At 40.1% G+C, this 13,824-nt stretch overlaps 1 protein-coding gene across 50 annotated transcripts in view; it reads right to left on the bottom strand.

Moving 5' to 3' along the window:
- Positions 1-1,962: 1,962 nt before the first annotated feature.
- ANK2 (ankyrin 2) overlaps positions 1,963-13,824 on the bottom strand; it is a 696,383-nt gene continuing 684,521 nt past the window's right edge. For 17 of the 50 annotated variants that reach the window (XM_043438144.1, XM_043438160.1, XM_043438156.1 and 14 more), the window contains 4 exons: positions 13,415-13,706; positions 10,396-10,479; positions 10,129-10,293; positions 1,963-4,236 (listed from right to left, as the gene is read on the bottom strand). In XM_043438144.1, coding sequence (XP_043294079.1) covers positions 4,222-4,236; positions 10,129-10,293; positions 10,396-10,479; positions 13,415-13,706 — 556 coding nt within the window. In that variant the 3' untranslated portion in view covers positions 1,963-4,221. Of the gene's footprint in view, positions 4,237-7,492; positions 7,585-8,979; positions 9,163-10,128; positions 10,294-10,395; positions 10,480-10,968; positions 11,062-13,414; positions 13,707-13,824 lie in introns of all 50 variants that reach the window. The other 33 variants (XM_043438127.1, XM_043438131.1, XM_043438132.1 and 30 more) reach the window with 5 other exon arrangements.

The raw sequence follows: 13,824 nt of genomic DNA, 5'->3' as shown, positions 1-13,824 counted from the left end.
AAACAACCCTCAGAATGGGAGAAAATATTTGCAAATGAAGCAACTAACAAAGGATTAATTTCCAAAATATACAAACAGCTCATGCAGCTCAATATCAAAAAAACAAACAACCCAATAAAAAAATGGGCAGACCTAAACAGACATCTCTCTAAAGAAGACATAGAGATGGCTAAGAGGCACATGAAAAGATGCTCAACATCACTAATTATTAGAGAAATGCAAATCAAAAGTACAGATATCACCTCTGACTGGTCAGAATGGCCAGTCAAAATATCTACAAATAACAAATTACTAGAGAGGATGTGGAGAAAAGGGAGCCCTCTTGCACTATGAAATGCTCAAAGTTCTCCAAGCCAGGCTTCAACAGTACATGAATAGAGACTTTCCAGATGTTCAAGCTGGATTCAGAAAAGGCAGAGGAGCTGACTCACTAGAAAAAACCCTGATGCTGGGAAAGACTGAAGGCAGGAGTAGGGGATGACAGAGATGGTTGGATGGCATCACTGACTTGATAGACATGACTCCAGGAGTTGGTGATGGATAGGGAAGCCTGGTATGCTGCAGTCCATGGGGTCACAAAGAGTCAGACACGACTTAGTGATTGAACTGAACTTGCACTATTGGTGGGAATGTATATTGATAAAGCCATATGGAAAAGAGTATGGAGGTTCCTTTAAAAACTAAAAAACTACTATAAGACCCAGCAATCCCCCTACTGGGCATATATACTGAGCATATATACTTTTGGGATATAATCCAAAAAGACACATGTAACCCCAAAGTTCACTGCAACACTATTTACAATAGCCAGGACATGGAAACAATCTAAGCATCTAATGACAGACGAATGGGTAAGGAAGACATAGTGCATGTATACAGTGAAATATTACTCAACCGTAAAAAGGAGTGGCACTGGGCCATTTGTCGAGAAGTGCATGAACCTAGAGTGAAGTAAGTCAAAAAGAGGAAAAACAAATATTATATATTAATACATGCATGTGGAAACCATAAAAATGGTACAGATGAGCCAATTTCCAGGGTAGGAATGATGTAGAGAATGAACATGTGAACGTGGGGGTCGGGGGAGGGGAGAGCGGGACAAATTGGGAGACTGGCACTGACATATACATACTACCGTATGTAAACTAGATGGCTGGTGGGAACCTGTTATAATGCTCAGGAAGCCTGGCTCGGCGCTCTGTGATGACCTAGATGGGTAGGGCTGGGGGCAGGGATGGTGGGAAGGCAGCTCAAGGAAAGGATATATGTATACACAGAGCTGATTCACTTCACCATACAGCAGGAAGTAACAGAACACTGTAAAGCAATTATACTTCAATTAAAAAAGCATAAAATAAATAAATAAAACTTGACCAGTTCTTAAGCTGTGCCTTTCTCTTGTTTTTGCAGTAAAAATGTTATAGCAGCACTGAAGGGTTTCCTTCCAAAAACAAAACCAAAGATGCTCTCCAAACACAACTGATTTCAGTTTTGCACATTCCTGCCCTGTTCTTTATTTGGGTTAATGGATCCATTTCATGTCTAACTCTCAGTCAATGAGAGATGAGTAAAGCCCCCGAGCTAAATGCTGCTCGCAAAGGCAAAAGGTGTTCTCTGGGCCCCATGACCGCATAGGAGAGAAGTGAATCAGGGCCCTTCTTCTCACCTCTTTCAGGCCCCCAAATTCCCATTTCTCATTTACTCGTGATCCCCAAACTAAAAATAAATCTTTGTTTTTCTCCTTTTGCATAACAATAACAATAAAAATTCTCTCAGGACAGGATACAGTCTGTTTCTCCCAGTGCCTAACAGCGTTGGGCATGGAGCATATTCAGTTCCCAAATAAGAACAAAAGCAAGTTGTGTGTTCCTTCAGGCTCCACATCTATTCCATCTCTTTAATATTAATCTGTTATCTCCTGGAATCAAAGGTGAGTGACAAAGAAGAACAAATCACTGTTGCCACATTTAACACTTGTACATTTTATTTAATTAAATCAGCCATTGTACACATCGCAGCTATGTATTGTTAGTGTTGTATTTTTTCCGTTAACTAATACATGCCCTCATAGATATATTCAATTAGTGTTATCACCATGGGAACAAGATGCTGATTCATCAACTGAAAATTCACTTCTTCTCACAGTATTCAAGTTTTTTGATTACACAGCAAAAATCAAAACCCAAAAAAAAAAAAAAAGGTGAATAACCATTATGTTGTTACACAGACATCATCTGCACTGCAAATAACACAACAGAAATGCTTTTCTTGAGCTCCAGTGAAGGTTTGGACAAGAAGGCCACGGTGTGCTCAAAAAGTTTCACCGCTGGCCTCCCTCATTTTGGCTGCCAAAGAATGCTTTATTTCCTATCCAATTGCCAAAAAGTGCTATCATTTGAGGCTTAGGAGATTTGGCTTGTGGGAAACCTCCCTCCCAGGAAATTTTCTCTCTTGGCAACATTACTTGAAATGATGAAGTACCATTGTTTGTCATCTTTCGGAACAATGAGTCATTTTTGCACAACAGGAAAAGACCAGATAGAATTGGAAAATGTTCAATCCCTGGAGGATAGACTCTGGTTTTTAAAATTTTTAAATTTCATCTTCATTGAATATACTTTTCTTTAACAAATAACTGATTCAAAATGTATACTGTTTATATGAATATATTTGTGAATATATATATGTTAAAATGCTACACAGCTTCAACCACTAGAGGAATGAGGAATAGGACATGGAAATCACTCAGATGATTAAAGTCCCTTCTTTGAAACAAACAGACAGGAAAGTGCACAAATGCACTTCAGAGTTTTCAAGGGAGTTTGGATTTCAAATAAATAAACTAAAAATTTTAAACCCAAACCAAATTTTTCAGGATTTCTCAATCTCGTCTGCAAGCTAAAAAACAGACCTAGCAGAAAAGTGAAAAGTGCTTGCTGAGGGTAAAAAGAATGAAAACCATCGATGTGATTAGAAGAGGGGTTTGTGGTTTGATTCTTAAATGCTACATGCAGGTATTAGAGAAGATATAAACCTGGAGGAAAAAAAAAAAAGAAAGAAAGAAATCACTTCAACATGGTGAAGGAGTTCAACCATTTGTGTTGGGCAAATCTTGCTTCCGATGAATTATCTACAGTGCAGTGGCCAGGAGAGAGTACCACCAATAAGACAGCGTGGTTTGCTAAAGCAGCAATGAAAACTGGAAAACTACAGTAGTTATAGCTTTTTAAAATACCCTGCCAACACGTCCCCAATCTAAAGGACCTGAAGATGCTAGACAGCTGTGGGATGCTGCTGCTGGCAACTGAACACCTCACTGCTTCATCTCGTTGCCTCGGCTCCCCGCCTCCCGCCCTCGGTGACGGCTGGAGAGTCATAAATCATGGCTGGCCGGCACCAGCAGGAAGTGCTTAGTCAGGACAGTTCTTCAAGGTTATGACCCATCTTTAACTAGGAGCCAGGGCTACTGTGGAAATTCTAAGGACATGGTAGGTCTGAAGTGCTTCTTTTGTGGTAGAACTGTATTATCATTCGATTGTGTTAGCAATATCTTAATGAACCATAGTTCAGCAATTCCTCTAGAGGCCTTTTACTCCGTGATGCCCAGTGTAGTCAGGATAGGCAGTGGTTTTAATTTTAATATAGTGTTCGTCTGAGCATTAGCTATATACATTGTACACGGGTATCTCTTGGAAGGATTCCTATGTGTCATCATTTGAAGAGGTCTGCAGGTGAAGTTCTCCCGTTGAATGGATTTTCATGGAGCTTGTGCAGAAGCCAAGAAGAACAATGGAGGTGGCCAGGTCCCAGGTGAGCATAGATACAACAGAGTAGCGGATACAGCATCCAGAATGAGGGATGCTATCTTTGGTCACAAATTAGCTTACAGTTAAAGAGGATGGGGAAAAACTCAAACCAAATGCCGCATGTTTGCTAAAAGTGAAATGTCAGGGTATCCCATTAATCAGGCCAGTGAGGTCACTCCTCTAATGAAACGGGAAGTTGCATATTGAGTGAATGTGTGGTTTCTGGTGTGAGAATTGGGCAGCCCCTCACTGGGCCTCTTGCTTTGAGTCCTCCTTGCAGAAATGCCGAAGGAGTTGCTGGAGGTCGTGCTGGAGGTCGTCCTGGTCTAGTGCTTCTGGGACATCCTCCAGGTGCTCCAAGTAAATGCGTTTTCCCTGCTGGTCCTTCACCACAGCCCTCTTCTGGGTTCTAGCTTTACTCATTGTTGTCCTGGAGGAAAGCAGACAAGAGAATGTCACATTCTTTCTTTACTGCTAAAGGCAGCCACTACCTTTGGTATGAGGGGACCCAAGACATGAACGTGGTACTTACTGTCGACGCTTCTGTACTGGGCTATTAGAACAACTACAGCCATCTCTGGACTTCTTTCTTTTAAATGTGGCTCTCCTATTTAAATGACTCATGAGATTTCTAAAAAGTATTCTGGAACAAGGCGTATTTTTTTTTTAAACTTTAAGAAATATTTCAAATAAAAGAAATGATGCTTTCATATGATTCTCTTAAGAACTAACCATACCATCATGCCTGTTTTGATTAGGGAATGCAGATTTAAAACAACGTGCATTCAAGTGTGTTCAATTGTGAACAACTCTTTGCGACCCCATGGACTATACTCTGTGGTATAGTCCACATGGCTCCTCTGTCCATGGAATTTCCCAGACAAGAATACTGGAGTGGGTTGCCATTTCCTCCTCCAGGGGATCTTCCTGACCCAGGGATCAAATCCATGTCTCCTGCATTGGCAGTCATATTCTTTACCACTGAGTCACCTGGGGAGCAAAGTAGCATGGCTCCTTCTGAAATACTGATTCCATATATAGTTTTTGACAGCCTAAGAAAAATGGCTTTTAATTTATTTAAAACACTTTCGCTTCCAGCTTAATCCTTAGAGTCACTATCCAACTCAGACTTCCCCAAAATATTCTGAAAGAACTTTCCCACGGGATATAGGTCTTTAAAAACTGGAATATTACTCCATCAATACAAACGAAGGTTACTACCAGCAAAAAGATGAAGGTCTATCCTAGCCTCTGAAATTCCATCTGGAGATGGGGTGGAGGGGGAGGAATGGGGAACGAAAAGGAAAAGACCACCAAGAGACAAACCCTTCTTGTGTCTCCCCAAAGTCCACGCACTGGCCCACTTTATACCTCTTACAGCCACTCGGCAGTCTACGCTCTCTTGGCTTCCTCGTCAGACTGGTGATTACTGGAGAAAAGGGGCGCTGATGGACTATTACATTGGTATGATTATTCTCCTGCATCCTTACTGCAAAGTGGTCATACTGTGATTTGCTCCCTCTCTACTCATAAATACAATTTTTCATTCCACAAATATGTGGTGAACATGTCTTATGGACCAGGTACAATTATTATAATAACAAATAAGGAAACTGGATCTCAAAGAATTTAAGCAATGCTCTAAATTAAAAAAAAAAAAAAAAAAACTCAGTTACTATACAGCAGGGCCAAAAATCAAAGATTTCAGGATTTGAATCTATAATCATGAGGCCATAGAGACCAACTTTATACCAGCATTGGAAGTATCAGTTTTTGAAGCTTTACCCAGTATTTTCCTTACGGATTCCTAGTGTCAAGAAGCTGAGGGTTCTGCCCATGGGCTGCCCTTAAGCATTATTCTTCCTTCTAACATCTCTACTCATTTGTTAAGATCACCTTGATTTTTAAAAAGGCTGACTTCAGTCAAAACACTTCCGGTTTACCTTTGGACATTTTGTTTCCCTCCTTCTCTTATCTCCCCTTCCCTTTAAGTCTACATGAATTATTTTGTATCTGAAAGCAAACTTCCATTTGTTCCTTTTGAGTAAAAGGTCAAATTTGGTGCCAGGGGTTGAAGTCAGATTGTTTTATAACTATTCAGCATCCATATATATATATATTTTTCCCACCCAAAATGCAAATTTCTGACTATTGCCATCAACATCTAGTATAAACCTTTAGGGCACTGGCATTGGGGGTTAAGCTTCTATCAGAGGACACCGCTTGGTGTTCTGTGTCCACATATGTCAATGAATGTGTTTATGAATACAGGACTCAGTGGAATGAATTGTATGCCTATCAGGGGAGCAGTGGGTATGATCAAATGTCTTCAGCAACATACAAGATAAAGTGTTGCGGATCACAAATAGACTTCCATAAACTAAGTAGCTGTGGGATTGGACTGAGATGTCTATATTCCTGGCTTTAAATTCACCAGCTGTCACCGAGAGTTTTGGATGAACTGGTCTCAATCTAATTCCATCTTACGATCTCATGATGCTAGGTGGTACGCAGTTTATGTGGTCCCATGTGAATAACTGAATAAAAGACGTAAAAGTTGAGTATAAAAAGAACTTTCTCCTTAATTCATATAGCATTTTTAAAGTTCTGTGAGCAATTACTCTCTTAAATTCCTAGCTGGGGCTGTTTTTCACATGTGGTTGGAGGGTGGAATTGTGACAGAACCTTTAATTTCACTGTTCTAATTATTATGTTCTACAGGCTAAAAATAGCCTTGTAGAGTACTATAAATGACAATCTTTCTTTTCTTTTCACTGAAATGAAAAGCGCAGCAGTAACTTCAATTTCCATTGTGTCTTCACTGAGAAGCCGAGAACATTTTGTTAATACACACAGCACTGCTAGAGGCCCAGAAAGAAGTGAGGTAACAGTGCCCAAGTTTACACATGGAACAAGCAGTGGGGATAAGGTAGACCAGAAAGCCTCAGAGCTAGTCCTTGTTCATATGCATAGAGATGAGCTGCTTACTGCTTTTATAGTACTTTCTGAATTTATTAAAGCCCCCGGTTTCAGCCTCACTAGGTACTAGCTTCATGGGTATCAAATTTATGCTCATGTTATTTGCCACTCACATGCAGAATCACGAAACAGCTTGTTTAAAACAAAAACAAAAACCCATCAAAGGAATGGTTTACCAAGATTGAGCTGAAGGCAGCTAGGTTAATTTGTGAGCAATTTAATTTGATTCCTCTTACGCTGTTCTACAATGGAATATCCCAGATGGTTGGCCCAATGAGATTGGTGACTTGCTGAAACCTAGGAAGTGACTGTGTAAAAGTCATCTGACTATTTTCATGTCTTAGTATTACTTAAAAAATTTTTTTGTTATTTGTTTATTTATTTATGGCTGTACTGGGTCTTCATTTCCGTGGTATGTGGGATCCTTCTGGACCAGGGATGGAACCCAAGTCTCCCGCGTTGGCAAGTGGATACTTCACCACTGAGCTACCAGGGAAGCACCTTAGCATTACTTTTAAAGCATCAGGAGAACACTTCAGGAATGACACAGTGACAGATGCATCACTTGACAGAAGTCGTAAAATGCAGGGTGAGTCTGTAGTTCCCAAGAGGTTTTAGGGTAGATGTGTGGACTCTATCTTTTCTTAAAATTAGAAAACTTTTAAAAAGTGTTAGTTGGCAAAGCATCACCCCATGCTAACCCAAACCTTCTAATTATTGATCCATCCTCCTTCAGGACTTCATTCTCTACTAAACTGGGGGAGTAGACTTTCATGTGGCTACCTGTGTAACTCAGAGCCTGAAATAAGGAAAAAACAGAACAAGACAAAATCCATCATAAACCATAGACTTTAACTTAATCTATCACTCTGCTTAATGGATAGTCAATATAAAAACACATGCTTGAAAGAATAAAGAAAAGCAATTCTTAGGAGCAGATCTAAGGATCAAGTTTTATTTAACAGGTCTGTAAAATTTCTTCCATTCATGAAGGAGACTTGTTCAACTACTTTACAGTTGTCCCTACCTATACTGGTTAATTTCTAATTTCCTCCTTGCCTCACCCTGTTCCTTTCTACAATGCAGACTTTAATGACAAACACAATCAATAACGATCAGAGGCAAAAACAAGCAACAAACAAAATAAAGCCCAAAGTGTGTAACTCAGGTGATTCTTCTTTTGATAGTTCAAGGTCACCAGCTGTCAAAATGTGAAGAACTAGAAGTATTATAAATAAAGTATGCTCTTAATATTCTAATGCATTCATATATAATCTCAATGCATACTGTGGGTATAAAAGAGGGCATACACATAACATTTAACTTCAAAATGTTTCAATAGCAAAGAATGTTTCATAGATGTATTTTGCACATGCCCACCAGCCCTTAGCTGAATCTTTGGGACCACAGGTGTTTCAAATTTCAGATTTTTTTTTTCTTTTTGGATTTTAGAAAGGTAATATGAGGTATACACTCTATATTCTAATATCTCAGTTGGGGTAGGAACAGCATCCTGAAATCACACCCATTAATGTATCAATAGCAAAACACAAACATTCATTCTTTTGGAATAAAAAAGACTCCAAGTCATTACAATTCCTTGTCAGTTCACACTTAAGTTTTCCTGCCAAACTAGCTTGCTACTAACTTAAAAAATTTGTTTCGGTTTTCAAAATTTGGGGAATTTTTGTATTGTAGTTAGTGTTTATGGATATCACTGTGGACCCATTTTGTAATTATTGAAAATCAGAACTTAATTATAAATGCTTGATTTATTTATGGTTATGAAAGATATCTGAATCTTCTTTAATGCTTATCATTGGAAATATCTGAGAACATCTATTAGCAAAAATAAGGGGCAATATCTAATTCTTTCCCTTACTAGTTGGAAGTACAGGTCAGTTCTGAGACTTTTAGGCAAGAGGTACCATCATGCCCCAACTTTGGAGATTCTGATTCAGAATGAGCTGAAATGAATCCTGGTCATATGGATTTATAAAATCTCTTCAGGTGGCTCAAATGAATACAAGTTGAGGAAAATTATTTCACTGTACACATTATTCAAATAGGAATTCTACTCTCTTGAATTATTCTGCATCCTTCCATGAATACAGGTATGGAATGACACAATGATAAATCATTTTCTTCTCAAACACAAGGCACACATAAAGACAAGGTGATGATGCTTCTATACCTCTTCAAAGTCATCTTTGGCAGAAGGAAGATCAGTGGCTAAACTAGAATCCCCCAGATGTTTCTCCATCCTCTCTCCATGTACCATAGTTGTCTTAACAACTTTGCTGACTCTACGGCCTTCCACTGGTTCAGCCTGAAATTGTGAGGTACTGGACAAAATGCTGGGCTCAGACAAAGTCACCTGATGAATGAAGGACACACAATATACAGTTTCTGATGACCAAAATGTAACAGTGATGAATTTTTCTATGCCAAAACCCACATACTACAATGGTGTATCTTAAAAACAGCATTTTGTCAACAAGCAGCAGAAAAAAACTACAATCAATTGGTAACATCTATATAATGACTATACAGACACAGTGCCAAATCAGCCGCTTGGACAGAGGCTGGTCGGGAGGTTTCATGACTGAGGAACTGGCTGCCCAGTGCAATGCAGACACAGCGCCCTGCAGATGAACTCTCTTTTCCCAAGGGTAAATGTGTTGTTCTGACATGAAGACAAAATTAACCATCAAAGAAGGATCTGACAGAGACATGAGAAACTGAAACTGTAGATTTTTAGAGAACCTCATGTGTAGAATAATAAAATTTTGAGGATGTGAATGGATGCAAGATGGTGCGCATGTCAAAGAGAGTCAATATGTTTCTAAAAGAGGGAAGTGAAACAGGAAGAAAGAAAAGTACAAATCAAGGGAGTTTCTGGATCCTGATTTCAGCGACTCTGAAACGCCAAAGTTTAGAAATCCAGCATTTACCAAAGGTGCCCTAGAGAGGGCTGCAGTGAGCGGCTGGGCACAAGCACCTCAGTGCGTCTGCACAAGTTTTTTCAGAACCTACCACCTGCCCGCTAACAGGATTGCTGTCTTTTAAATGTTGACTCTTGGATGTCTGCTGCAGTCAACTGAACGAATGAGAAAGTGGAAATGAACAGAACTAAAGACAATGAGCACAGGGCTACACTTCCCCCTCGTGGCTCTTTAAAAATTTTCCAAATCACGAAGACAAGAATCAACATGGAACTAAACACAGACTGCCTTATAAAGGGGAGAAGGGAGGCCAACAGGAGCAAACGATCTCGTCCGCCTCCTGTGAGCTCTGTTTTACACCTCCCCGTAAGTCAGCTCTGGAGGCGTCACGGGCTCACCTCTGACTGCTCGGTGTCACTCTTCAATACAATGCGCTTTATGACTTTGGAATAGCCATCCCCTTCTTCAATGTTGATAGAATCCTGCGGTGTTCCCTGCATCGTAATCTCTTCTTTCTCTGTGCCATCAGAGGAGATGAACCGCCTGATGATTTTCCTAGTAACCTAGAAGATATTTTATTCATGTATCTTGTTTTTGAGTGACAGTGCCGGGGTACTGATAGACGTTTAGACAGGACACTTGCATCAATCATGTTAAGATAATACCTTCTTTACCACGGTGTGTCCATGCTCATCGATGTATTCTTCTTCTGTGACTGTTTCTGGGGGTATGTCAGGCATATCATCTCCCTACACAGTTGAGAGAAAAGGGTCACTTCTGTGTTTGACATCAGTGCTGAAGAACTACTCCCAAGTGCTTATAATGCAAGGAATGTTAGAAAATTAAAGGAGCTTTGAGAAGCATTGCTGAGATGCCAAATTCTGTCAAGTAGTATGTTTAAAAGAAAAAAAAAAAAGGTGGGTAATAACATGCTAGAAAATCTGACCAAAGTTAGCTCAAACTTAAACAAACAAACAAAAATAGACCAGCCAGAGGTGAGGTGGGTGGAGCTGGAAATGCTAAATCTTGCTCTTGCTGTTCATTCTCTCAGAGGGAGGCTGTGGATGTCATTACTGCTGCATTTCTTTACAAACAGAACTTAGGAGAGGTAGGATCTGCTTTCTGAAGGCCATGCACTACCTAAGGAGCATGCCAAGCCCTCCACTGAAGGTGGGTCACTCTCAAAGGGTTATGGGGACAAAAGTGTCCCGGACGTGCAGTAATGTAACAACTGGTACCTGAATAATCACTCGTCGGCGGACAACCCTGGTTGTTACCATCGCCTCCTCATCTGAGCTGGCCTCCAGCTCACCTAATTCCTCTGTTAGCTCCTGGTGGAAGCATGGAAGCAGGGTTTTTGTTTATCATGCTAAGGAATGTCTTCACGACAGGTTTCTGTTTTAGCTCACACTGGTTTCTGCAAGTTCTATTCATGGAGGCTTTGGTGGAAAAGCCAGGAGGGGTGAAAACAGCAATGCTGGGCTCAGACTTTAGTGAGAATATAGCTTCTTGTTTACTGAATTAAAAAAAAAAAATCTGAAATTCTGAGAGCGGCCTGAGCACCCATCTGTCAAAGTACATCAGAAGAAAGAAGCAACTTGCCCACTCTTCTTGGACTTCAACTCCTGATGCAGACACAGATCACAGGCAGCACAAGAAACACTTGTGAGCTGTTGATTCTTGGGCTCAGGCTGAGAATGACCCACCAAAGGTACAGAAATATCTTATGCTTGTAGCAGAACTTTCTGCAGGAAGTCAAAATTTCCTGTAGCTATTATCTGGCCAGTAGTGAATTTCCCTGCCATCAGGGAAGACAGGCTATGAATAGTATTAGACTCACAGTGCAGAGAAGCGGAGGTGCAGAGGCCAATCCAATTTTATGGGTCTGGCCCAAAGCCAGAGCTGGAGCTAAGATCATAACTTTAGATGAAAACATATCTCTTGGGAACCATATATTGAATCATTCTTTCCTAACGGAGTGCTATTTTTTTTAAAAAAATTCTATTGAAAAATAGAAAAGATTACTCAACTAAATTTTGTCAACATACTTTAAAATACCACTTATATTTCCATATTCTTTCCTGCTGCAGGAAAACATGTAAATTCCAAGCCAAATTATACTTCAAGTACACTTAGAAATCTGCTGCCTAGAAATACGGTCAGTAAGAAAAGTGACTGAAATTGGACCCTTAAGTCAGGGTCATGAGATGAAAAGGGTCAAAATAGGAAGCTTAAGAGAAAGAAATAGAAATTCATCAAGAATAAGTAGAATAAGTAAAATAATGTGGAATATAGGGCAATTTATCAAAATTTACTTATATGCATAGGACAGATTAAATATATGAATTATCCAGATAACTGTTTCAAGTCTACACTTCAGTTAGCCTATAGATTCTTAGACTAAAATTGGCAACTTTAAAGTTCAGACACCATCTATGAAACATTTTTACTAGAATTCACTTAAGCCAAGAACTTGAGAGATGAATAAAGGCTGTACAAAGGCAAACTTGGAATAAACATCCATTCATGGGATGAATTCATTATTTAAAATAGCTGCCAAAATTTGGAGCAGTTCTTATCTGCCTGGACCTCCCCTAATTTTAAACTATGATTGTAGATAAATCTTGCCAGCAGACATCACACTCAGAGTGAACAAAAACAAATGCAGATGTTAAGCCCAAAGATATTTTCCCCCCAGAGTCTTAATTCTCTTATAAAACATTCTTTCTTAGAAGATGTATATTCATGCTTTAAAAATACTCTGACATATACAATGTTTTTAAATCCAAAAAAGGAAAAATATATCTAATTTAATTTACATTAAGTTTAATTCAAAAAGATTTTCACACTTGAGTGTGTGTGTATATGTGTGTGTGTGAATCCTTCAGGGAGCTATTGAAAATGCCAGTTCTTGTCCTTTCCCCTCCCTGGGTTCATTCTGATCCAGGAATTCTGAGGAGGGAGCGATACGAACCATTCAGACTGTGTTCTGAGAGTAAATGGTTCAACTGAGTTTCTTAAGATGGTCTCCACCTCTCTTCACAATATCAAAACTCACTTAAAAACAAAGAAAAGACAGTGATGCATATTCATGCTGCTATCGGTTTTCTGACTTTTGGAACCAGCCATCAATTTAGGTGTAATGTCCTTTTCCTGAGTCATTCTTAAAAGAAATAGGAGATCTCACTTGGAAATAATACTTCCTCTAATGAGAAACATTTGTTTTGGGAGGTAAAGCCCACTCCATACCCACAGTCTGCGTGCCTATCACCTGACTGCACAGACAGACCTGCCAAGAGGGCAGATTCCAGCACTCTCCCATGGCTCGCCAGCTTACCTGACGCTCGGTAAATTCCCCTCACTGGTTGTCTTTATTTATAAGATAACTAATTCTGAAAGGTAATATCAGGTGTATTATTTCACCCCAATGCTCATTCTTCTTAGTAAAAGGGTTTCCAACTATAAAACTGGGGCTGATGGTCGAAGAGCTAGAATTAGAACCATGTACTACCTTTTTCTAGATTCACGGGTTCTCGGGTTTTAAAAGGGATTGGCTGGCTTCCCATGGCCCAAGTTAATTAATTTGGCAAGCCATTCTGTGGAAAAAACAGGTCACTGGAGAAGGACATGGGAGAGGGTGTGTAGCTTTGTTCCACGTGGGCAAAGAAACAGAGGAGATTTTACCTTTTGAAAAGCATCATCTTCATCAAGCTTCTCGAAGGCCTGCGGCTGGTCCTCGGCCGACTCCACGATCACGAGGCTGCTTTTCCAAGGTGAACTCTCCTCCCCCTCTTCGGGGGGCTCCTCAGGTTCCTGCACGACTGGAGAGCCTCCCCGCTCACTCGATGTCGGGGTCTGGAGATACAGCCTCTCCTCCTCGGGAGGGGTGACAATTTCCTCGGGTGTCTTGGCGGGGGAGCCAGATGTTCCCGCGGCCTTCAGAGTCTCTGACATTTCTGTCCCTGGGGTTGTCACGCTGCAATGGAAAAGCCCCAGGACACCATGAGAACACAGACATTTCTGCCCCCGTTGAAGAAAGGGAAGATGAAATCTGTCTTCATAGTCTATGGAAGTCTAAACATGTTTTCTAAATT

The sequence above is a fragment of the Cervus canadensis genome, chromosome 19 (assembly GCF_019320065.1).
Source record: "Cervus canadensis isolate Bull #8, Minnesota chromosome 19, ASM1932006v1, whole genome shotgun sequence".
Taxonomy (NCBI): Eukaryota; Metazoa; Chordata; class Mammalia; order Artiodactyla; family Cervidae; genus Cervus; species Cervus canadensis.
This window is presented reverse-complemented; position numbering and strand designations above follow the sequence as displayed.